Genomic DNA, 24,793 nt, shown 5'->3' with positions numbered 1-24,793 from the left:
TTCAAAAGTATCTAAGGAAATTAGGCACCCAACTCCTAATGAATAATTCCAGCCGTGGATGCCTGTTTATGTCAATCTGCTAATTAAAGCACCCACAAACACATCTTACTGCATTAAAGAACCTGAAAATACTATTCAACTAGAACGCCAGAGGCTCAGGAAGTATGAGAAGACCCTAAGTCAGTCCTGAGGACACAGCCCGAGATGCCTCAAATAGTGGTGGTGCAGGCTGTGTCCCCAGTGGGACTTGGTAGCTCCAGGCTGTGCGTGGCCAGCTCAGAGCATGGCACTGCCTGTCCCTGCACCCCCTGGCTTCAATGCCCCATTCCAGGTTTCTGAGGGAATCCCACAGAAAGTTTAATTTCTGGTGGTTTTGGGTTTTTTGGTTTGGGTTTCTGAGGGAATCCCACAGAAAGTTTAATTTTTGGTGGTTTGGGGTTTTTTTGTTTGGTTGGTTTGTTTTTTTTTTTTGTTTTTAGTAAAACAACTGGATATTGTTCCCTCTGGGTGTGGTGAGCGTGACTAAGCCTCTGGGCACACACACCTACTTCTGTCAAAGAATGAGGAATGGAAATATCCCTCCTTCGGTGTGATACCTTGTGAGAGTTTGGCTGGGGCTCTGGCTAGGTCATTCTCCTTCCTTCTCTTCAGGCCTTTCTTTCCTTCTAAATTCTTCAAAATACCTCTCTTCTCTTAGGTAGGACTAATTCTTAGTTCATACGGCTGTGCCTTTAGCCTGAAGTATTACCTTTTCTTTCCTATCAACTTTCAGAAGCAGAATACATTGCCGTTTTCTGCTCTTATTTCTTGCTTTAACTCTTTCTTTTCAGTGACAGCTTCCATACTTGTTCCCTCAGGGGGGAGTTTTAAGTTCTTCAATAAGGTAAATGCTTTGAATTTCATCCCATGAGGAAAGGTCTTAGTTCCTCTGTAGAAGATAATGAAAAATCAGCATTTGTGATGATGGCAAATGGTACCTTCAACAGGTGCCTATGGCCTGCACATATGTTAATATCAGAGACATTTATGGTATGCATCCCAGGAATAGATATATTGTTATTAGGAATAATTCATTATCTTGCCCTTCGTTATAGGTACAAGACCTGAATTCTGATATCAGGTCACGTGGAAACTGTTGGTGTTTCACTAAGGTTTCTCAAGGCAATGAGTGTCCTTTGTGTCTGCCTAGCACAGGGGGTTTCAAAGAACTACGCTGTCTTTTAAATTGTGAAAAATCCCTGTATTTCAAGAAGAGAATTTACTTAACTTCATTGGCTTCATAGCAAAGCTAAGAGAGTTGAACACAATCTCTCTTGTCATCTTGTTAGTGTGCTTCATGCAGGTAAAATACCATTTTACTGGAGCAATCTTAAGTGCACAATGCATGTAGAGTAATCTGCAGATGTCCACACAAGAGCTGCCTCTCTCCAATTCTTGAGAACTTCTACATTTCTCTTTTAAACACCTTATTGATTTTTCTTTTTTAAACAGAAAAGCGGTTGAAGATTAGGACAAGGTACAGTCAGAAAGAAAATATAGGGATGGGCATATACTTCAGAGTAAATAAGAATAAGTGGAATGAAATACAAGAAAATGGAAAAGGTGAGGATGATGTACAAAATACCTGACTTTTCCGAATGCTGGAAATCACTTTGCCAGCAGTTATACTTCTTGAATTGAAGAAGAGAGTATGGAAGCCTAGAGGAACTTCAGAAAAAAAAAAACCAACTTAGGTGAAGATTTAGCCCCAAAGTTGAAGGAAGGAGGAAATTAAATATTAGCTCTTGATTTAATAAAAAGTCAGAGTATTTGGGAGGAAAAAAAAATAGAACAGGAGAAAAAAATCATTCCTTTTTGTATCTATTTATGTTTACGTATGTATGCACATGGATATAGCACCACAAAGGGAGTGTGAATATTTTGTTATATTTAGTTTGGATTTTTTATTATTGAATTTTTGGAGATTTTGTTCTGCAAATCAGTTGGAGACAGCTAGATGAGGATCAAAAAGCACTCAGAATTGCACAGCAGTTTTGGCGTTTTTTTTAAATATCCGTAAGAATGAAAGAGGAAGCACATAACCCTTGAAAATGCTGCTGTGTCCTTGTTTTCCTCACTTACATTTTAGTATGGCAAACAACCAGGAAGAAATATCTATAAATTCATCACGTGTTTCTAGGACATCTAGCTAAGAGCCAGTCATGATGGTCAACAAAGGTAGATTTCCAGGCGGACAAAGTTTTTGCCTCCTGTACATGGAAACATCTGCATCAGAGGATTTGTATTAGGAGATTTTAAGGGAAGTCAATGGTCTCCTGTATGGAACATCGCTAAGAGTAATAAATAAAATAGGCCTTTTTAGTAAAAGGTTGCTCTAACATCAATTTGTGTTTGATTCTTATAGTTAGTTCTACATGAGGTATTCTTTTTGGATTGGACTGAAAGGTTTTTTTTTAGATAAGCATCACAAGTGGAGGTACCATTCCAGTACCTGGCACATGTATAGCTCAAGACTTTTTTTTAATTCTGTTATGATCACATCAGAGGTAATGCTTTAATTTTTCGGAACATATTTCTGTGTCTAGGAGTTTCAGTTTTGAATACATTTTACTAATTCCTTTTAACACACCTTCCAGAGGAACGTGCGTGTCTTGAGAAACATGACTAGTTGTTTAGTATTGAGATTTCTTATTGCTTCTTCTAATACTGGAAACAGTCACGTTTCAGGCTGCTCTTTCTCTTACAATGAGTTTATCCTTATTTTGTACCATAGTTCTCATGAACAATGCTTGTTTAACATTGACAATGGCAAATGCTTAGACTGCAATAAAATTTCCATCTTGAATGGTGTTACTATATTTAGCCCACCTAGGTTATTTGGACTGAAGAAGCAAAGGAGGTGGCATAGAAAGTTGGAAGAATGAACCCTATTGTGCTCCTTTATTCAGTTCCTTTTCTCCTGCACGCTTTCTTGGACTCAATTCCTTCTCTTTGTTCTCCCCCGCACCCCTTCTCTTCCCTTGTAAATCCACTTGAATGGAGGAATATTTTCTTTGTAGAACAGGAAACCATTTCCAGATTTAAAGGAGGACAGTCTGGAAAACCCATGGGAACAATAGTTACTTCAGAAAAGAAGCCAGAACCCTCTGCTGTTAATACTACTGTGTTGTGCCAAGATTAGAATTAAATATCTTGACTTAATGGGGATTGAGGTCTCAGCTGAAGGGCCTGCTCAGTTTGGTCTCTTCTGTCACCTAGGTGCCATCACCTAGACTCTGTTTACTCCTCAGAGACTGGGCACCTTTGTCACCACATGCCAAGACAAAACTTTAACGAGAGATAAGTGAGCCATTAATAATGTTTATAAAGCCATGATCCCCACAAAAACAGTAGTAGAAAATCACATTTGGTGCCACAAATAACACAAACTTGCATTAGAACTAATGCTTCCCATTTACTGAGAATGGAAGCCTGGTTTTGTGTCATTCTTTTAAAGAGAATTATTAATGACCCAAAAGTTCAGCTCTTCCATCTCTTGCATGTACATTTGAGTGCTAATCTAGCTATAGTTTGTGGCCTGTCTGAGGCTGTTTATTAACCTCACTCCTTATCAAGCCTATCACAAGAGCCACGGCCACAGTTAAGCTGCTCTTTTGCATGCACGTGTCTCAGCTGAGGCTAAAGATAATACTCAGAGGAAGTCTGAGATCTGCTGTCTTCTCTGAGGGGTGGGCACGCCAACCAGAGTGTTTTATAAGTTTGTGAGATGGTGTGGAGGAGTTTGCACTGGGTCTGTGGGTAAACAAAGACATCCTGTCTCCAGATCTGTTAGTAAGTAGCTTTCAGAAGCACCGAAATCAATTAAAAAAAATGAATCATTTGTCTGTGTTTAATATAACTTTAAAGGTTTGAAATAGAGTTGAGCTGAAATATTGTCCTTCTTAGCCAGTTACTTAGGGAACCCTCATAACAGAGATAAGTGCTGAACAAGGCACAGAACTTACTCAGCTTTGAAGTTTTAAAGAAGAGGAAGGTTTTAAGTTTTAAATGTGACCACATGAATCATTCGCCGCCCAATCCCATTTTTTTTCCCAAGGTTTTTTTTGGTGTTTTGATTTTGTTTTTAAAGTTAGGAGCCCTCCGCATGTGTATGCCAGTGTGTTTGAGAGGAGATGTGTACGTATGTGTGCTGTGCTCGTCTGCCGGAATAGATTCCCAAGGAAGAGCTGCTGCAGAAATCCAGCTGCTTTTCCATTAGCAGCCTTGATTTCCGAATGGACTCCAGGAGGATACTTTCTTGAGCTGCCTAGGGATAACTAGCCAATCCAAACCATTTCCTTTTATATGGTTGGCTGTGTCAGGTTTTGGCCAATGGAGTACAGTCCTCTTCCAATTATCATGTTAATCACCCATTGTTATTTTAGCCTGGAAAGCCCTGCCTATGTGCAAACACATACTGCGTACAGAATTCATGGAATACACATAACATCCATAGACTGGTGCATTTGTTATTATGGCATTACAGCCTGTTCATTAACCTCCAGCAGGCTAACTTGTTGCCACTGATGACATGGGAAGTAGTTAAGAAGCTCTTGGCAGCACCTAATTTGTTCTTTCCTCAGCAGGTGCTTGAGGAAATTGGATCCCATGCGCAGAGGGGGTGACAGCAACTCCTCTGTTTAACTCAAAACTTCTAACTTATTACTGCTGTCCTAAAAATGGGAATTCTATCCATAGGTGTGGGGTGGAGGCTGTATGAAAAAATGATGTGTGTCTAGAAGTGGACAAAAAATACCTGCAAAATATTTTGCTTCAAAAAAGTTAAGAGGGTGTTTTTTACTGAATTGGGCTTCTCAGTGCTAATGGCTTGGGACTCTCATCCATCCCTTGGCTAACCAAGTTTGTGGCCAGGGCTGCCTACGTTCTGCTGCCATCCACTCGAGCCGTACGGATACGGACCCCATGCTCCTGCTCCTGCTCCTGCCTGGTGGCAAGAGTTGCAGTTATTCTCTAGAAGGAAATAGGCACAAAAGACCCGATTTTTCTAAATTGCACGTCAAAAGATGTCTATTTAGATAGCATATTCCCAGGCAGTAATTGAGCGTGCACATTAGACCAAAGCACTGCACTCCTGCTTAGGGAAATGAGAGTTTTTGCGACTGTACAAAAGCTTAGCAATAGTCTTTTATTTTTTTTCTCCCCTAACTTGGGGATGTCGAACTTGTCAACATGCATTTTAATTTCTACAAATGATTTCTTGGATTTTTTTCCTGTCATGTTGCACAAGTACAGGCACCACTGTCAATCTGAGTGCAAACCCCATTTTCCCTATTTGAATAAATGGTTCATGTAATTGCCTCTTCACGCTATCTCCTGACTTCTGCGGCTAAGCCTCCCTGGTATGACTTTGAGACAGAGAAAATACACAACAGATTGTGTTAGGAAACCATTCTTTGTGGTAATGCAGTTTTTCCAGGATTTTGGGTGGGATATCATTACAAAATGCATTTTTTCCTTTTGTCCTTCACTTCCCCAGGTAACTACAGGTGTTTTGTCTACTGTATTTTGATTTTAACTAAAGGTGGAATGTTTTGAGAAAGTTGACCTTTTTCTGAAAACAGCATTACCTTTCAATGTCTTTTATTTCACTCTGCAGGAATTTTTACTGCAATGGGTTAAATGACACGAGCAATCTGATTATGGCTCAAGTACTCAATCAGATTTTCAAGTGCTATCATTCAAAATTTGTAAAGTTCAAATTAAAAATTCTTCTAAAGCAGGCTGTTAATGTATTTTTGGTCCCAGAAAAGGCCAGCCCAACTTGGTGTCATGTTGGGGATATATGAGCAGAAAAGGCCTAAGTGGAGGAAAGTTGAAGCACGTAACATGCTATATTCATGATCACACTTGCCTTATGCTACAGTGCAGTTTTCTCTAATCTCTTTTTGGTTATTAAACAGAAAAAGACCTATCAATGCATCAAGTGCCAGATGACCTTTGAGAATGAGAGAGAGATACAAATCCATGTCGCTAACCATATGATTGGTAAGACATTCTTTAAACTAGGCCACTCATCGGCTGCTTGTTTTTTGCTGCTCTTTGAAATTCACTATTCTAATAACTTGTTAATATTCATGCTGTAATTTATTTTTTTTATCTTTCAAGGAAAATGATTTTGATGTAATGATTCTTCACTTCAAAGCTTTTTAAATATGTGGTTATAAAAGTGTTACTGCTGAGCTTTTTTCCTTATCCTTTTGAGTCCTCATGTAGCATTTTCATTTATATTAAAATCAAACTTTTGACAGTATCTTCCATTTGATAGCATAAATTTCTCTCTATCCATGTAAAAAGTACTTGCCAGTTGTCAACCACTTAGGAGCAATTATGTTTCAATTTTGTATGTCATGACATTGAATAGATTTAACTGCTAGCATTTTCCCAGCTAAGTGTGGTGAATTCCTGAGGAACATTGTCAAAACAAAACACTTACAGAGTTACTTCAGTGGTTTTTTTCTTCTTTTTCCAACAATTCTGGACTTCAGAAAGTTCAACTTTTCAGACATAGAAGTGTTTTAAAAATCAGTGCTTGCTACCTTCTACTACAGTCCTGTCACAAGAGTTTGTAGTAAAGTGTTATTGTAATCTGATGGGTTGTATTTCTGCTGCAGCTGTATGATTGCTTTGCTGATGAACACAAAGAAATGTTTTTCCTGTCTGTACAGATGTTATGAGTATATGTGTTGGCCCAAAAGGTCAGTTTATTTTGATGCACGGACCACAAAGGAGTTAGTTACACGTGCCACTGTAGGCATATGTTGGATGAGATCCTTCAAGGACCCTACAGGGCACCCTGCGTGTCTCATATGCTCACACGCAGCATTTATCTCCTGTAAGCATAATGGTTTTCCTTCAACAATTTTACATTTAGGAAACTATTCTCCCATCAGTGCATGTATGTAACTCCTATTATCTTTGAAGTGAATTATGCATAAATACCAGAGAGAGAGAAATGTGGACTGACACAGTCTTTGCACCCCCACCCCCAAATGAAAAATATACATGTCAGTCACAATAATTTTCATCAGAGAGCCAGGCAGGAGTTTGAAGTCAATGTCAAGCAGGTTAAGATGAAGATATCTAAAAATGTTTGCTTTTGTAGCAGGTGTTAATGTAATCTCTTGTTTGCAAGCTGGAAGAGTGAGATCCTTGTTAATTGGACCATAGTGATTTCATGTAGCTCCCCCCTAGATTTTTTTTTTTAAGAAGCCTGTAAGAAAGGAGTCCTTAGGCAAGCTTAGCACTTGTTTCAACTTAATTTGTGATCCAGAAGCTAATAAATGATTTTTAAATACAAAGGTCATGAAGTGCTGAGTTAAGGTTCTGCTTGATTCAAGAGGGGAATTCTTTTTCCTTTTGGAAAGATATAATTTCTTAATTTGTCAGTAACTTATGTGTGAAGTTTATTTATGTTTATCCCCAAAGTAGTGCCGTCTGGAATAATACATGACGATATATATGACATTACAAGGTTCACTCTTAGTGCTATTGGAAAACAACAGTGGCAGAAGGCAGAAGGGGCTGAGAAAAGTGTGGTGCTGCTGTTTGTGAAAGCTGTACCTATTGTTTCCTTAAGGCTGTACATAAGTTATTATACATATTTGGAAGAACTCTATAAATACAAAGGTGCATATGGACTCAGTTCTCTACACCTAGGACATTGTAAATACCAGGACATGGTAAGAAAGTGCGTGATTATTCCATTGTGGTGTCATGTCTTTGTGTTGCTTTGCTGAAATATGGACCGAGAATGTTCGTTAAGTTCAAGCCTTCACTTTTTTTTATGGTGCAGTTTAGGAAAGAGTGAAGTATAGAAACCTTTAATACAGAGCCAAGCTTCCTCACGCTGTAGGCATCTTAGTTCACAAGGTGCTTGGGCCTCCCCTCCTTCAGGACGTGTGACTGCTTCTGAAAAGGTGTAGTCAGTGAATCTGCTGGTGGTGTTTGGTCTTTACTGAGGAATACTGAAGGGGAAAAGTGAGACTAGATGTCACCTTTTCTCCAGCAATAAATGCTGTGCCGATTTTTGGTGTTAATTCACATGGTGCTGAGTCAGTAACAGTAAGGAGAGTGATGGATTCCCTCTTGGGCTTGGTCCTGTGCCCTTTGTTCAAAGCCCAAGAGCCTTGATCCCTTACTCAGGCCATAGGAGAGATGGACACATGCCTCCTACCTGCTCAGGCAGGTTTATCACTTATAAAATAAGGGGTGCAAGAAGTTTCCCGAGTCTGGCCAGATGGGCAGCGAGAGGAAGAAGCTAATATAACTGTTTCTGCAGCCTTGTGTCATAGGGATTATTCATGTCGTCATTGTCAATTTAAGATCTACAGCTGCGGATTTGTTTGTGCTGGGGGTGCACTGAGACCCCAGGGTGAACATACGGGTGTTTGGAGGGGTGGGGGGAAGCTTGCCCTTAAACTGTGTCTCCTCAGGAGCTTAGGGTTGGACTCATCTCAATGAACTTGTATCCGTCTACAATTAAGGTGTCTGGTTTAATATAGTCATTGAGATGCTGTCTGGGGAAAATGAATGATTGATACCAATCTAAGATAAGAGTTTGAGTAGGATAAGCATTTCCAGGGAGAGATTTTTATCTCTCCTTTGAATTTGAAGTGAGCCAAGACAATGAAGTTAGCCTTGACATGTAATTTTTAGGTAAAAAAACCCCTTGGCTTTGATATTCCAAGACCTCTCAGCAGCACTTTCTTCTCATACTTTGAGAAACACAAAATCAATAGTTGAGATATCCTAAGCACTTGCTTCGTTTTATTCTGCTCAAGTGACTGTCAACAAAGGAATCCCTGCTCTGTAGCAGCGACACCTCTTAAGTATCAGCGTCCGTAATATGATTAAAGAATCCAGTTATTTCTTACATCGTGGTCTTAAAAAGTGCATCCAGGGAAGTTGGCTGTGCCTCCCTCTTCAACCTCTCGGCTTCTCAGTTTGGAGTCGTAGGCCCTGCTCATAATTCATGGAGGTAGGGGGTTTATTTTTTAAAAAGCAGTATGCAGGGAATTTCCAGTGCTACTCCCACACACCGCTTTGAAAAATTACCCTTCTGCACTCTAGCCCTTCATATCCTGTGCACAAACACAGAGGCACACTGGGTCCTGTGCGGGGTCCCTGGGGAAGGAGCGGGCTGGGTACATCCCCAGAGGAGGCAAATGGTAGATGTTTTGTTTTATTTTGTTTTGTTTTACAGTGGGGCCTGTAGGAGGGCCGTGAGGGGCAGCACAGACCTTCCTCAGCCGTGGTTAGCCAGGGAGGGATCTGGGTAGATGTTTTGTTTTATTTTGTTTTGTTTTACAGTGGGGCCTGTAGGAGGGCCGTGAGGGGCAGCACAGACCTTCCTCAGCTGTGGTTAGCCAGGGAGGGATCTGTTTAGAAATGTTTTCAGCCAAGGTTGGGGTGGGGGGGGGTTCAAGGTGGAATTTTTAGAGAGTAGAGGTCTTTGAAACGTTGCGCTGATTGGGGATCCTTTGAAACATTTCCATGCCCACAGAAAGGGGATCCCCCTTTGAAACATTTACAGGCATTGGGGAGTCCACCTGGGAGTATATCAAAAACTTTCAGTAGTTCCTGCTGCCTCTGTACTTGCTTACCTCCTGTTGCGCTGACCTGGCAATGTTTAAAGCTTCTCCCCCCTCTCCCCCCACCCACCACTGCCTCTGATGTGCCGTCTCTATTAGGTACAGGGGAAGATGGGCACAGGCAGCCCTGGGCTCTACGGGGGGCACTGAGCAGCCATGGCAGCAGACGGGAGGATGGAAATCTGTCAGGGCAGCTCCTCCCCAGCGGCTGGGGGAGCCAAGGAACCCGTCCTCGCCCTTCTTGCTCCCTTTCTCTGAGAAATGTGCACGAGAAACTCGACTGGGGGGCAGTTGGTGCTTGAACAGGTAAAATAATGATTCCTGGTCGTGCTGTAACGCTGGGATTGCTGTAGTACCTTCCTGCCTCCAGAGGAGTGTAAGTGTTTGTGAGCTCACAAGGGGCTGCCCGGCTCCTCAGAGCTCACAGAACCCTTCCCCAGTGCCACTCCTGTCCCTACACGTGCAATTGCCAGTGCTCCCAGTCAGCATTCAGGTTTGAATGCTGGTGAGCAGCGAGGGAGGGAGCGGGCCGCAGACTGGACGTGTTGAGGTACGTGCCACGTGGAGCATGAGGCCCTGCTTGTGCTTTGAGAGACACTGGGGGGGAAAAAGGGAATGTTGGAGGGAAAACTTCCAAAAGTCACATTGCAATTGTTCAGCGATCTGGTTCTTGGACTGCTGTCTGGATAAACACCTCCCTGTTTGATGGGATGGGGACAACCAAGTTAAATACCGTGTTTGGAGGAACGGGGAGAGTTTTCTGAGTCCTGCCCTGAGCCGTGGTGTATCATACATTGTTTGTAGTGTAGGACTCCAAGTATCTGAATTACCTTTGCTGCCCTCGGAGATCATGTTTCAAGTTCTGGAAACACTCTGCCGGAATTAAACACAAAGAGGGGGGGTAACATCCATCCACACTTACGTCTCTTTCAGATGCAATCAAGTATTATAAACAAAAAATGACCAAATATAGGTTTGTTATTTCGTTAACATTTAAGAATAACATAATATTTAAAAAATAACAAAATAAGTTTCTTGCTTATAAGAGTTCAAACTGCAAATAATAACTACAGAAATAATTTCCTAAAAAGCAGCAATTTAGAAAGCCTATTTTATGCTTGAAAGAATTAGCAGTTGATACCAAACTCAGGCACTAAGATGAAACCAGCACAGTAAACCAGCACAGTAGTGAAAGGGTTGAGATAGGATTCAAAATCAAGCTTAAACCAATATATTCCCAGTTATGTTTTTCTCTTCTGTTTAAAAATTGAAGCAGAGTTTTATCTTTTGATTTAGGAACTCACAGTTTTCGTAAATTCAGATCTTAACAAAATTGCTAATTTATATATTATATAAATAAAAAATTGGACTAATTTTTGGACTCCTGCCTGTCACAGTAGATTCTAAGTGCACATGTATGTAGAATGTAGGTAAGGATCATTTTTGCAGAACTGACTTTTATAGATAGGAGCCCTGGGCATCTCTGATGAGGGTGTGAGGCATTTCTGATACTCAGGCCTGATCTCATGAAGCTCTTTGTTCCTCATTCCCTTTAATTTGGGAGTTGAGGATGGCTAACACTTCTCAGACTCTCTCTTATAATAAAACATAGTCAATATTGGAAGAAGGGCGGCTTTAATTCCTGTAAAATTCCCGTTTCCCTGTGTATCTTGTTTGACTTAGTACTTGAATTCTAATTGATTTAAAGTTTAAGGGTGCTATTTGTTAAATATGTTCTCTTCCATTGAGATACTGTCATGACATTGTGTCCTGAGACAAAACTGTTTAATTCTTGAGGGAAACTCTTCAGACCTAAGCACTAGTGTTAGTTAAAGCGTATACGTGGTAGCAATGATGATGACATTGTAAAGCACTATCTTGGTAATAGCTTTCAGGCATTAAGGCAAATAAAAATGTGCCAGATTGTTTTTGAAGCATTAGATGCAAATTATCAACAGGAACATATTTCTGGACTCAACAGCTGAACGTGTGAATTAATTATGGACACATTAGGAACTCAAAAATATTTTTTTAACTTTGATGTTTGTAAAGCATATTCCAAGTAATTGCTCTTTTAATGCAGAAATGGAGGTACAACCTTCATATATTTACCCAGTGCCTGCTTCAATATCCAATTCTATGTGGACTCGCTTTAATTAACAATATGTACTAGACTTTCATTTTGCAGTGGCTGGCTATTGTGAAAGACTAATTTTAGTGAAAAAAAAAAAAAAAGAAAAAGCTAAGTGTACTTATCTTAACAGATGAACAACATACATGATGTTTCCACGTGCACATGAGAGCCTTAATCCTGGCATGTGTGAGTGCCATGGGCTGGCCCGAGTCCTGCCGGCGCCGCTGCGGGGGACTTTGCCGGAGTGGAGCTTGCTGCTGGCTCAGGCTCTTGGGCAGAGGGATTTGCTTATGCCAATAGGTCCTTGTCTTATTTTGTCCAACTCTAAGCCCTGGGTTTCTGTTTTCTGTGTTAATTATTTTTTGCGTTAAGCACTTGTGCAAGTATTTAAATAGGATTGTAATGAGTACGCTGTATAAAAGGCTAGAAATGTTTAATTTTAAAAGCTACACTTTTTAACAGTTTAGTCACACTGAAAGCTAAATTGCCATTGCTTACAGGCAGAAGCAGCTCCCTTTACTTTAGTATAAACAATATTGGCCCTTAATATTATCTATTACTTCATTGGTTTCTTACTCTGAAACTGGCTTCATAACAGTATGTTTTTACTGTCCCTGCCTTTCTAAGGCTCAAAAATTCATTACCCCAAATCTTAATAATTTTATCCGGTCGTACTGTGCAGATGTGGCCTCCTGCAATTGTTATCTATGCATATTTGTTCATACAAATTACTCTGTTTCATGAGAATGTATTTTGGTTTGCTTGTTTATCTACCAGGAAAGAAATAACATTTCCCTTAATGTATTCATTCACATATTCCTTTTGCATTTTTCATTTCATTTACAACTTGGTAATAGTAGTTCAGTTTTCACTGACATTTTTATAGCTGCTATGACAACATTCCTGTTTTGCATGATACATGCATAATCGGCTATGATCACAGTTTTACATTGCTTTCATTCTTTCTTAACTGTGTTAAGATTCCTTACAGCCTCCAAACTCAATTTTCATATGCAGTTGTGATTACACCTGTTTAAACATTTTCCTGGTAGTTTCATATTTATTCATAAAGTGAGCAGTTGATAAAACACCTTTTCTGCAATCAATCTGAGTTTTAAGCGTGATGTTTCTTCAAAGTTATCATTAGCAAGCACCTCCATCTATTCCCAGCCTTTCAATGTCAGTTAGGCAGTGTGGCAAAAAAATGCTATTTTGCAGTAAACTTTGCCCTGTGTAGCAGTGATTTCTTTGAGTGTGTAAGTTGTTCTTCATTTTTATTAATGCTATTAACCTTGAAAACTGTTGTGTGTTTGTATTTAAGAGTCTGCAGAGATGCTTTCTGCCTGTTTCTCAGATATTTTTATATGTGTGTGGCCACGTCTCTCTAAGTTCGCAAACGAATTTCTTAGCCCCTCTTTGCTAATCTTGAATCTGGAAAAGAAAGCAAGTCCTCACCATATGGGTTTAGGGGTCTCCCTGCAGATGGCAAAATGACTCTACTCCTTCCCAGTGGAGAGGTCAGCACCTCTCTATGTCCTACTTTCCAGAGAAAAACACCAGAATATTCCTTGGGGGTGGAGGAGGGAGCAAACCCTACCTCGTTTCTAGGTATAGTCTTCAGACTTCATATATAATAATGTTTTCAGGAAGTTGTTCTTCTCCTTGTGTGAATTGTGGGACTAATGTCTCTATCGGTTTTGTCCTAAAACCTAGATGTTCAAGATTTCTTTATGGTGGATTATTAACAGATAATGGTTTTATCTGGAGAAAGTAGATATTACCCCAGTTTCTTCTTTATTTGCCAAAATGATTTATTGGTTTGCAAATACCGGGTTCCAGTACTACCTTTCTTGAGTGAGAGAAAGTTTTGTGCATTTTAGTGAAAGAGAGCTGAAATATGAAAAGTGAGTAAGGAACACATTAGCTCATGGCAGAGTTATAAAACTCTTTTTTTGAACGTCTTTGGGGAAACGTAGACAAGGTTCCAGGCTGCTTCCAGTCATAGGAAAATGGGAAAAGAAAGTATATAATATTAGTAAAATATAATCAAATTGCTTTTCTACTGATAAAATTCTGGATTTCACTCTTTTTTAATATCTGGTTCAATATTCAGCACTTCTGAGCATTGGACCTAAAGCGCTTATTTTTCTTTTTCTTTGTATTATGGAACAACCCTCCAGTTTTGAATCAGTAAGGGCACTGCCTTACACATTGTCCTGGTTTGAGGCCCAAACCACGACACATGTGCTAAACCCTAACTCTAGTTACCAGAGAAAAATGGTTTCTCTATTTTGTAAAGGTCCAGATTTGTTCCTCCTGTTTCTTGGTTGACTTCAAAGAGACAGTTGGCTCAGTGCCTTTATTATACTTCAAACTAACCAGCGTCCCTAACCTTGGGGAAGGTTTAATCTGGTCTATTAGAACAAGAGGTTACCAACTGACATGGTCCTTAAAAAAGACTCAATTTCTGTTTTGTGATAGCACGCAAGCAAGTCAAATCAAACCCAGCCTTCGCTGTGTGCTCTGCCTATTTGGGGTACTGCCACCTTTTGTCATTTGGAGAAGAAAACTTTTGCTACCCTGAGGTTCCTTACAAGTGATCCCCAGGAAGGAAGCCCATGTAAATTATTTAAATCCTTTAACCTTTTTTCAGTATTTCAAGGCTCCTGGCACAGATAAAGCCTTTGGCCGAATGGTCTCTGTCATTTACACCAGATGTGCTTGCTTGATTGTGTATCAAATTTTTGCCACAAACTCTTTTTTGTTCAATTTATTAGTAACTTTTGACAGCCTTGGGCCTTTGTAAGAATCGGAAGGTTTAAAATTGAATATTTTGACTTAGCAGATTCATTGTGTACTATTTTAAAAATTAAATTTCTTTAATAATGAAATAAAAAACTTACCGTTCTTGCGGCAGCCAATGACAACTGTTTGATTGCACAGTAAGCTTGAGGAAGAAGGCTTCAGGTTCTCCCTGTCAGACTTCCCTGCAGTAATGTCAAACTTGAAAAGAAATGGCAAATCATGATTTTCTAAGTGAAAAATCTTTTTTTGTCCTGCCACAGCTGAAAAAACCCAAAGAAACCATGTGTATGAGTGCCATGGTCTTCAGGAGAGCTCCATAGAAGGTCAAAACACCTTACTGGTCCTGGTCTTTTCCATAGCTGTCTTTTTCACCAGTATGTTCTCTCCTGCCTCTCCTCTACTTTGCACTTTGTGCTTCGTCTTGCTGACACAAACTCAGGGACAGATGGGTTTGTAGGGTCAATAAGGCGCTGACCCCACAGGGAGGAGTTGAGCCTTTTAACCTCCTGCTTCCTGTAGGAGCAGGCTGAAACTGGTTTGGTCTGGTGTTTCCTTCTTTGGCACCTCCTGAATTGGGGGGGAAGACTGCAAAAAATGGCACTGCGGGTAGGAAGTGCACAGCACAATTCTGATGTGTATAAATTGCTACTTCAGTCAATCACAGCCTACTTGAGATTTAATGCTACCTTCAGATGCACATCATCCATCATCTGGAGGACAGTCAAGGGCCTTAAAAAATGACCAAATCTTTTGAATGTTGTGCATGCAACTGTGCAATATTTAGATTTCATGATGACTGTATCTTACTCTGTATTCACAGGCGAGTTTTTTAGTGTGGTTCAGGCCAGGCAGATCCATTGGTTTTAGATTTTGCTCAAGATAGAGTTTGGGTGTTTTAAAGGATCAGCATCAGCTAGCACCACTGGTATGTCCTTTGCTGTTGTTTTGCACGCATCAGCTATCACGTATTATTGAGGTATGGACAAATATTTCTTAAACCCCATGACTCTGAGTTATATCCAGGAATAAATATTGGCAACAAAAGTTAAATGATGAAACCTCAAGCAATGAACAGTAACTGATTCAAGCTGGGCTGGATATAGATAGCTAGAGTTGAAGGGAATAAAATATTCCAGTGACTTTTTCTTCGTATTTAACTTTCTAGTTAAGAATTTCCCCCTTTTTTGATTTTTCTTTAAAAAAGAAATAAGAAAAAAGAATAGAACAACTTTTTGACCTTTTGATTCAGTATTTATTTTTAAAGTCTCGGATTTAGGGGGAAAAAAGGGAAGCAAAACAATACTTCTGACCCCTTTAAAATCTTTAAAAACTGTTAATAGCTGTGCCTCCACTTACAGAACATCAATGGAGAGAATTTCCTTTGGAGGCTAATTCTAATGTGCCAGAAACTGAAATCAACAATGTCTGTGTTAAACCTGAATGATGAACTTTCAAGCAATGGGGAATTTAAATTATGAGATGTTAGTTGCTTGGTTAGATTACTTTATATTGCATTTGAAAATCTAGAGGGAGAATGTTAGGTTTTTTAATCTAAGCCTTTTAACGTTATATATCCTTTGACTTAGTTCAACAAAGAAAAAATTTAAAAATGCGATGAAATAGCAATCTGTAACTTTTTATTTTTGGGGGATGGTGGTGGGTTTATATTTACAATAATTCAAAAATAATGGCCTGAAATTTAAGTCTGTAGTACTTTTAAAATTCTGTTTTGTCTTTTTAAAAGAAAAGGAAGCCTATTGTACTACCCCATAGTTACAGAGAAATTTAATACCACACTTAAGGTATCAGAAAAGTTAAATATGTTATTGGAGCATTATTAAAAGCAAAGCTAGTTCTTTTCACATATTTTCACTTAAACTTGTAAGGAATTTTTTATGAGTTTGTCAACAGTGTTAACACCCACTGTCAGGCCATCTAATGCCCAGGTACCCATCATACTCTGACTGTAGGAGATTTCTGTGCTTAGGGGTTCAGTTTTGGGTGCCAAAGAGTCCATGCAGAGTTGATGTAGGGAAAACTCACTGTGTATTTTCCCAGCAGCCTCTTCTGAAACAGAAACGAGCAGTTCCTTGTAAATGCTTCACTGCCAAGCAGCTCCGGATGGTGAAGGTTAGCAGGTCTGGAGTTCAGCACAGGCATTTCTTGTAAACTCTTAACTACCGAGTGGTTTGTGTCTTGTGCACTACTAGTCCCTGCCATCTAAACATTGGTCTGGAATTTTAAAGATAACAGACTGTTGTGATGCAGGCTAGGAGGCCAGATTTCAGGTAGCACAAAGGTGTTGGTCTGTTACTTCTAGAAGTCTGACTTATTACTCTTTTATTATTAACACCTGAAAATATTGGGGCTTGTTTTTCCTTTCAATGGAAATACTATTGACCATAAATGTACGAGGTGTAATTATATCTATCTTGCATCTTTATTCTTGTTTGAACATGATTTACTAGGAAAAGAACTCCAGGAACCCAAAATACATGTATTAAATGGTCTAGTTAAAGAGTTTTCCCATTTTCCTAAGGCTTAAACCGGGGAAGTGGCTGCCATTTGCAGGCTAGCAATACAGTAAAAGCACATCATTGTACACAATATTTTATTTGGACAGCTGTATAAAAATGGCAACACACTGTGAAATCCATTAACAGCAAAACATGTTAAATTCAGCAAAATGCATCTCATGTGGAACACTGAATAAGAAATTATAGTCTGAGTTTTACTAGTTGGTTATCAGAGTCTGTCTTGAATGAAGAAAATTGAATTTTTTCCATGCATCTGCCTATAATAATGGTGAACGCCGTACACTGGGTTTTGAAACCAGTGCACACCTGTAAATTCTTGCCCCACAGAATTTTCAGGAGGGTTTCCACAAATCTAATCTTAATATCCATCAGGAGCCTAAGGGGGCAGTTATCACTCGTGCAAGTAGCTCTTTCTGGCCTCTCAGTTCCCACTTGCCCTCCCGAGCGTTACTCGATTCAGCAGCATTGGTAGGGGTAGGTTTTTGGGGATGTGGGAGTAAGAGCTCAAACTGGGAATAGGTGGATCCTCTCCCCCTGGTCTCCCTGCGGGTGCCAGTGGGAGGCTGCAGTCTCGACAACCAAGAGTAGGTCCTTTGACTCGGGTGGGATTTCCACGGGTGGATTTTGCTGTGCGTGTAGTAAGACTTTTCAGAGTTAATCAAATAACATACTTGAAAATTCAAAAACCCTCTTGCAAAGTATTTTGCATTTCCATTGTTCGTACTGTTTAACTATGAGATGTTGCTGATCAAGATAGGATGCCATTAAGTATTCTGGTAGAGAAAGAAAAAATGAGTTTACTCTTGCCTAGTAGAAAATGAAACAGCCATGTTAACTTTAGCTCTAATCATGAGATTAAAAGTCTAATGGGGAATAATATCATTTTCAGTCTTCAAAGCCAGCATCAATGACCTTTGGAGAGTTTTAACTTTAACAGCCTGATGATTTCTCTTCTGGAAGATGCGAAAACTCATCTTTTCTTTTACAAGGAAATGCAAAGTGGATGGATGGATGTGAGCGCAAGTCGGCGTACGCAGGAGCAGGCTCAACGCCTTTTAGTCATAGTCATTGCAACTCGGGAGAGGTTCTGTCCAGGCTTTATTGTCTGAGCCCCCAGCTGCTCTGAAGGGAGAACATAAATAAAAAAAAAAAAACCAAAGCAAGCAAACAAAAAAATATATATTTAAAAAATTTAAACAGAAAAATAATCAAAGGAAGAGCCATGGGGCCGGGGGAAGGTGTGGGGCCATCCTCACTGCTCCCGTGGTGGCGGGGGCTCTCGGCAGCGGGGCTGAGTTTGCACGCCGCTCACCCCGAGCAGGTCTGCTGTCGTTTGGGGCTTGTTTCCTGTGTAAGAGCACTGGAATTTCGTGTTTCAGTTCCTGTTTGCTGCGTTTGTGAGCTCCGGTTGTTGCTCTTTTGCCAAGCTGGCAGCGCGCGGGGGTGACTTCCTGCGCAGGGGATGTAAAAGCGATTCTCTGATTCTTCCTCTGCAGCCATTGGGAGATAAAAGCCAGGACATCGGGGACTGGAAAGAGGGAGCCAAATTATATTTATAATATTAAAGTGAGTGCGTTTGTGGTTTTGCCATTCTCCAGGGTTTTTCATAAGTAGAAAAACATGAATTAGCATTTTCCATTTCCATATATTGACTGGAAAAATAGCCTGCTCTCAATTAAGACCTATAGCTTTTGGGATGTATGCAACAATTTTATAAAATATTTACAGCAAAATTTGCATTTTACATAGTATTACAGTTTTTCTTGTGTTTAGTAGAAAGGACTTAGGCCTAAGAGAGGAAATCCATCCAGCGTACCAAAAGGGAAATAAATCTAAAATTAGATTGTTAGTATTCACAACAAGGAATGTCCAGCCCTGAGTGCTACCTTCAGTAATTATGGAAGGTCACTTTCCCCACCAGCTATTTGTTAGAGCCACTGCAAGGACCGTGCTCCCTGCGCAGAGCTATCCCTATCCCTTTAAAACTGCCTCTGGAAGCGATTGGAGCTTTGTGCTAGACAGATAAGTAGAACATTTTTTACCAAATGTAAATGCGCACTGTAAAGAACATAGCTATTTCCTGGATAATTTGCAGTTGTATATTTTATGTTAATTTCGCCGAAAATATTGCACCCCTGCCAGGTTTAGTAGAGGCTCACTGTGATATGAATAATTTCTAGTGAATCATTTTTTTTTCTTCATTTAAGATTTGGCACCTTTTTAAGATTTTAATAATAGCAACAAGGAGGAAGATTTAGAACAAGTGAAACATTAGAGCCAAAGAAATTCACATTGAGAGCTAATGTAAAATAGCAAGAATAATTACATGGAAAACAGTTTCCACAGATGTTTTTCCTTGTAATGTAATAACTATTTACTAAACTGTTTATTTTAGGCCCTTGGTTTACAATAAAATATTTATACATGCTCTGCTGTAATAAAAAAATATTGACAAAATACTATAGAGGTTTTTAAAAGACAATTAGTATTTCCCTGCCTGGAAAGTGAAGGCAGGAGAAGCAGCGCCAGCCCTTGCCACGCTGGCTGAGAGGAGAGCCGGGGCTATCGGCAGCAGCCCTTTCGGGTTTGTCGGTGTTCGGCTGGGCTAACAGGGAGGCTCCAGACTTGTAGGAAACCAGAGGGTAACTTACTGACAAACGTGAAAGCTAACACTCTAAAGACTGTGGAAGCATACTTTTCCACTTTATTTCAGTAAGAAAAACTTTATCCCATTCCTGACATGTTATACAATAAAGTTATTTCTTATCTAAGGAAAATGTGCCCGCCTTAGGAGCAGGTTTGGAGTTCAAGATGCCAGAATCCTAAATCTTGTTCTTCAAAACCAGTGGGGTACAGTGACTTCTCTGTAGTACCTCCTGTGGCATCTCTAGAGCTATTGCTTTATCCTGGTGGAGCCACATCTGTCATGGACCCCATTCCTAAAGTTACTCCCGTGCCCACAGAGTGTGTACGCTGTGTTACACGGGGGATAGTGCACCTCTGCAGATACAGCAGCGTCTTAGGGTACAGAAATAATACATTCAGCAATATTGAAAGGTCTACACATTGGACTTTTCACACATAATCTTAACACATCTATTCTTCTATTCATTAATGTATAGAAGAAACTTTATTTTCAGGTGTCTGTGGCCTTACCTTTTAAATTTTTGAACACAGGGTAGTATCCCATAAGGGAACTGCGGTTCCTCTGCCTGCCAGTTTCATAATGAAGGATTTTGGTTTTTTTCTTCAGAAGTTATTGTACATCTTTTACTTAATACCAGACTGCTGGCACTCAACAACTGTAAAAAGACACCTCCAAGACAAAAGAGAAGATAACCTGTAATTTCATGGATACAGGCCCGCTGTCTGTTTGCATTTGAGCACCACTGACACGGTAGAGGAACCTGAAGTCTGAGTAAAGACTGCATGGCTGGATCTGAACTCCCAACGTTTGGGAAGCAGGAAGGTTTCAATATCTCGATCTGAATCGATATTTAGCAGTTGAGGCTCTACTTTCAAGTAGACAATTCCCTTGAGTTTCCACATTAGCAAGTTGTGAGCTTTAGCATTGCAGAAGAAACAGGGTAGCTGCCTTGTGAAATGATTTGAAAAATGAATTTAAAGTATACCTGTGAACCTCTTTTCTTGGTGAAACTAATAACGATCACCAGTTTAAAAATCAGTGGTGTGGTTGACTACGCAGATCTCTGTCGTGCTGGGTTATAACACACACAAAAAAAGAACAGGGCAGAGCAGAAAACGGCAAGCATGAGAACTAAAACTGAACAAAAGAGGGAGCTAAGAAATCTAAAATGTTCCATTTTAAGGCAGAATAATCATGGTTACCAGATGCCTTTTGTTGTAAACAGACTTTTTTCCATGGTTGACTCCTGCATAGAGGCCAACGCACGCGAGAGGTTTGTGAGCCCTGTACCGTGCCATGCAAAACCACCACGGCCCTTTCCCATGGTTTGCCCTGGTGGAACCTGGCCACAATGGCTTTTGGATAATTAAAAGTTGGCTTTCCCTATGAAAGTCTGGATAATTTAATATCAAACCTACAATAAGAAAAAGAGATGGTGTAATATGCGCGATATTTTCTGTAAATTAAACTGAAGTTGGGTTCCTGGCTTTCAGCTCTTTGCTACCTTCCTGCCTGTGAAATGTTGACACATTGCAGAGCGCTGCCAGGTTCTGCAGTTATTTCAGTGTAGCTCCTTTTGAGTCATCGGTAGGGTCCGAAGCTAGCACTGAGGAAAACAAAGGAATTTGTGCTTGGAAGTCAGCATTGCTCTGCACACACAATTCTCTTTTTTTTTTTTTTTTTTTTTTTTTCTTCCCAAGGACCATGTTATTGTGTAAGCTAATGATTTTGTTTTTAAGTTATATTCTCAGGGGTACGGACATCCAGAATAATCAAGGATGTACTTTTAATACTGATCCTGTGCAATGTTAGGTCTCTAGTGGAAAAAATTGGACTGAATGCAGGGCTGGAGCCTTGGATTAACCCCTGCTTGGAAGAACTGTTGATTTCCTGGTGCTGAACATATTTGTAAATTGATACATGTTACCTACATGTGAATTAGTTCAAACAAAAGTAAATTAGCCAGTTCCCTTCCCCTGTGCCTTTTAGAAGACCACTTAGTGTTTATCATGGTGGAAGCCATTATCTCTGTTAGTAATTTTGAAAACTAAGTACATCTGCCACGGTTCTGCCCCTCGCTGGCTGAGCTCAGCTCACCTGTGGGCCCTCCTGCTTCCCCCAGCCTGGAAAGCCCAGCTCAGAGCTCTCTGTCTCCAGCCCAAATCAGATGTCTCTGACCCAAGTGGGAGTTCTGCGTGGGTATGTAAAGCAGAAACGTGGAATGTAAAATAGGTACTGTGTGGGTCTGAGGGGAAAGGAGGGCATGTTTTGCCATTTTGAATTGGGGTTTTTTTGGTTATGAAGAGGAGTTTAGAAATTTCCTACTTAAATTGGGCAATGTTATCAGCACTTCTGCATGGAAAAGTAGCATATTAAGAGAGGTAGCTAAAGGAGCAGAGTAAGAAAGTGTGTGTAAAGGGAGACTGTGGAAGGAGTTCTTTTTCCTCTTTTGAAAATCCATGTGGCATGAGTTATAACACAACCGTTTTCAAACGTTCTCCAAAAAACATTCACCTAGTATCCCTACCATACCACTGCATGTAATGAAACAACTGGCAGAGTGTGTTATTTTAATAAAGCATTGGCTGTTAGTGTCTCTTGTGCTGGATCAGGAAAGGAGTTCAGAGGAAAAGATATTGCTGAAGAATCTGTCTCCAATTTTCCCTTGGAACTGCACTTCTAGGGTTTTTAAAGGTTTATGTATTTAACAGTGCAAATCTCCATTTTAGCTTTTCATTTGCTGCTCAGGATTTTTATTAATTTTGCAGTGTTCATTTAAGTTGATCCAGCCCTTTATATCATTTCCAGCTTGAAATATTAGTTCAGAGATAAGCCTTGTTATTAAATGCTTAATCTTGAACACTTGTCTTATTTGGTAAGAATTATCTCTGAGAAGTAGGCAAAGAGAAGTTTACTGCTGTGGTTTTAAAGCCGATGTAACTGGAGTAGCCCAAGTACTAGTTTACAAAGGTTGGCATCCCTTCAGTTTGCCATCGCAGCAGCTGGACTTCATTAAGTGCTGGTGTTAATTACTGGGAGAGAGTTGGTTCAGTATGCATGCAGCAACACTTGGGGTGACACGCAAAATAGGAAAAGGGTCACCTTGAAATAGAAGCTTAAAAAAAAAAAAAAAAGAGCAGAGCTGCCACTAATTCTGTAACTGCATTTGGTTCAAACTGGTGCTGAAAACAGTGAAATAAGCACTACTGTTGCGGTCATAAAGAATGTCTTAATTGCATCTGCCATTGACGAGGCTAGGAAGGAATGTAGGCGCAGTGCTGGGCTAACTTGCCCCATAATAAAGGAAGATGTTGATGTTGTATTTTCTATGTGTGTGGCGTGAAAGAGAGAGAGAAAATTCTTTCTGTAGTCTCCAGAGCTTTCAAGCCATGTACAGTACGGTTTGAGGAGGAATTATTAATAATTTCTTATACTGTAAATAGTATTCTATTGAGAAAACCTGTTAAGGGCTTGTATCTAAGGGAGAATGTTTAGGGGATGAATGTCATGGAGAATAACATAAAACATGTGGCAGCATAAAACAAGTATTGCTTGGAAATGTGGTGTCCTAAAGCTGATGACATTCAGACAAAGCGGGCCAAGTCCAGCCCTGGTGTAAGCAGCTGGTGGTGCACCCAGCCCCGTGTCCCACCACCTGCTTAACAGAAAAGCTCATTTTTATCCTTGTCTTTCGCCGGGCAATTGTCTGGATCCAGGAGCTGGGGGCCCGGGCTGGAAGGGGTGTGTGCGAGGACGTTGGAGGAGAATTAGGTTATTACATTTCCTCCTTAATTCTTCATCAGGGCTGCTGCCTGTATTTTCTACAGAAAAATCAATGCATTCTGATTCTGTAATTTCCCATGGTGCCTCGCCGGGCGCGCAGCGTGCCGTGGGAGGTGACATATCCGGTCATGGCAGCTTGAACTCTTTTTTCCAGTGAAAGAATTCATTGGAATTTCACAACCTTTGCATGCTTTTGTGAAAACACTCATTTGTGTTTGCGCCAACCTGCTAATGGCGGATGCCGGGGCTTGCGAATCCCACCTACATTCGGTGCTCGTTATGGCATGGAATGTGCCGTTAATAATGCATCTGTGAAACTCAGCTGCGAGGGAGCCAAGTAATTATCCCACCGTAGCGTTCCCTGCTTCAGTGTCATCACAACTGGGGCTTCATTAAAAGTCCTAACAGTAGAGATGTTGTGTGGTGCAGCCTGTATATATATTTTTTCATTTAAATTATCAGCAATGCCATGGCTCAGAGGTAATTTGACTTTTTGAAACCGTGGAGCCCCTGTGAATTTCCTTCCTCCTCTCCCTCTCGCTGCCGCACCAGCTGATCAGCCCCAGAAGAACAAAAGGTTTATCTGAAGCTATGAAGCATATATTCACCAGCTTCTGGCGTCTAGATAAAAAAAAAAAAAAAATCAAAGTACTCCATTGAACATGTTAATACTGAGCAAAATGCACACAGCCAGACACTAAACCTTTACAGGGATTTAGGCATTTGAAAAGTGATACTCTGATCAGGTCTTGAGTTAGTTTCCTTAGCATAAAGTAAAGCAGAATCATAAAATAATATAGGTTTTTAAATAAATGGAAAGCTTAACATTTCCCCCCCCCCTTTTGTTTTATTTCTTTGTCTGGTTTCTGTCAGTCAGGCAGTAACAAAATCTTGGGCAAAGGCATGCTATAATGAAAGTATTTTCCCTTTTTAATATCATATTCTTCCAAGAGAAAATATAGTATGAACCTCTGGCATAAAAATAAATGGGCATGAAGAACAAAAGCATCTGTGGCTCCTTACAGGTCTCTGAGGGAGTTTGGGATGCTTCTAAAAATTATTAATCTGGTAACTTATTCCTCCTCCTTGTTGGTTTTTTGGTGGTTTTTTTTTTGTTTGTTTGTTTTTGTTTTTTACTGCCACTGGCTTCCCATTTTACCATCCCACTCTTGGTGAGGCTGGGGCGTAATGAGAGCCCTGCCAGCAGCAAGTGGGACACTTTGCTGTGGTCAGAGTG

The 24,793-nt window shown here is 40.2% G+C and overlaps 1 protein-coding gene across 3 annotated transcripts in view; it reads left to right on the top strand.

Annotated features, from left to right (window-relative positions):
• The window catches only part of ZNF423 (zinc finger protein 423), a 244,113-nt gene that overhangs the window by 148,047 nt on the left and 71,273 nt on the right, over nt 1-24,793 (top strand). For all 3 annotated transcript variants that reach the window (XM_014942178.1, XM_014942177.1, XM_014942176.1), the window contains one exon: nt 5,961-6,045. In XM_014942178.1, the coding sequence (XP_014797664.1) occupies nt 5,961-6,045 (85 nt within the window). The remainder of the gene's footprint in view (nt 1-5,960; nt 6,046-24,793) is intronic.

The sequence above is a fragment of the Calidris pugnax genome, unplaced genomic scaffold (genome assembly GCF_001431845.1).
Source record: "Calidris pugnax isolate Ruff unplaced genomic scaffold, ASM143184v1 scaffold28, whole genome shotgun sequence".
NCBI lineage: Eukaryota > Metazoa > Chordata > Aves > Charadriiformes > Scolopacidae > Calidris > Calidris pugnax.
Note: the sequence above shows the minus strand (reverse complement) of the source record. Positions and strands in the feature narration are given on the sequence as shown.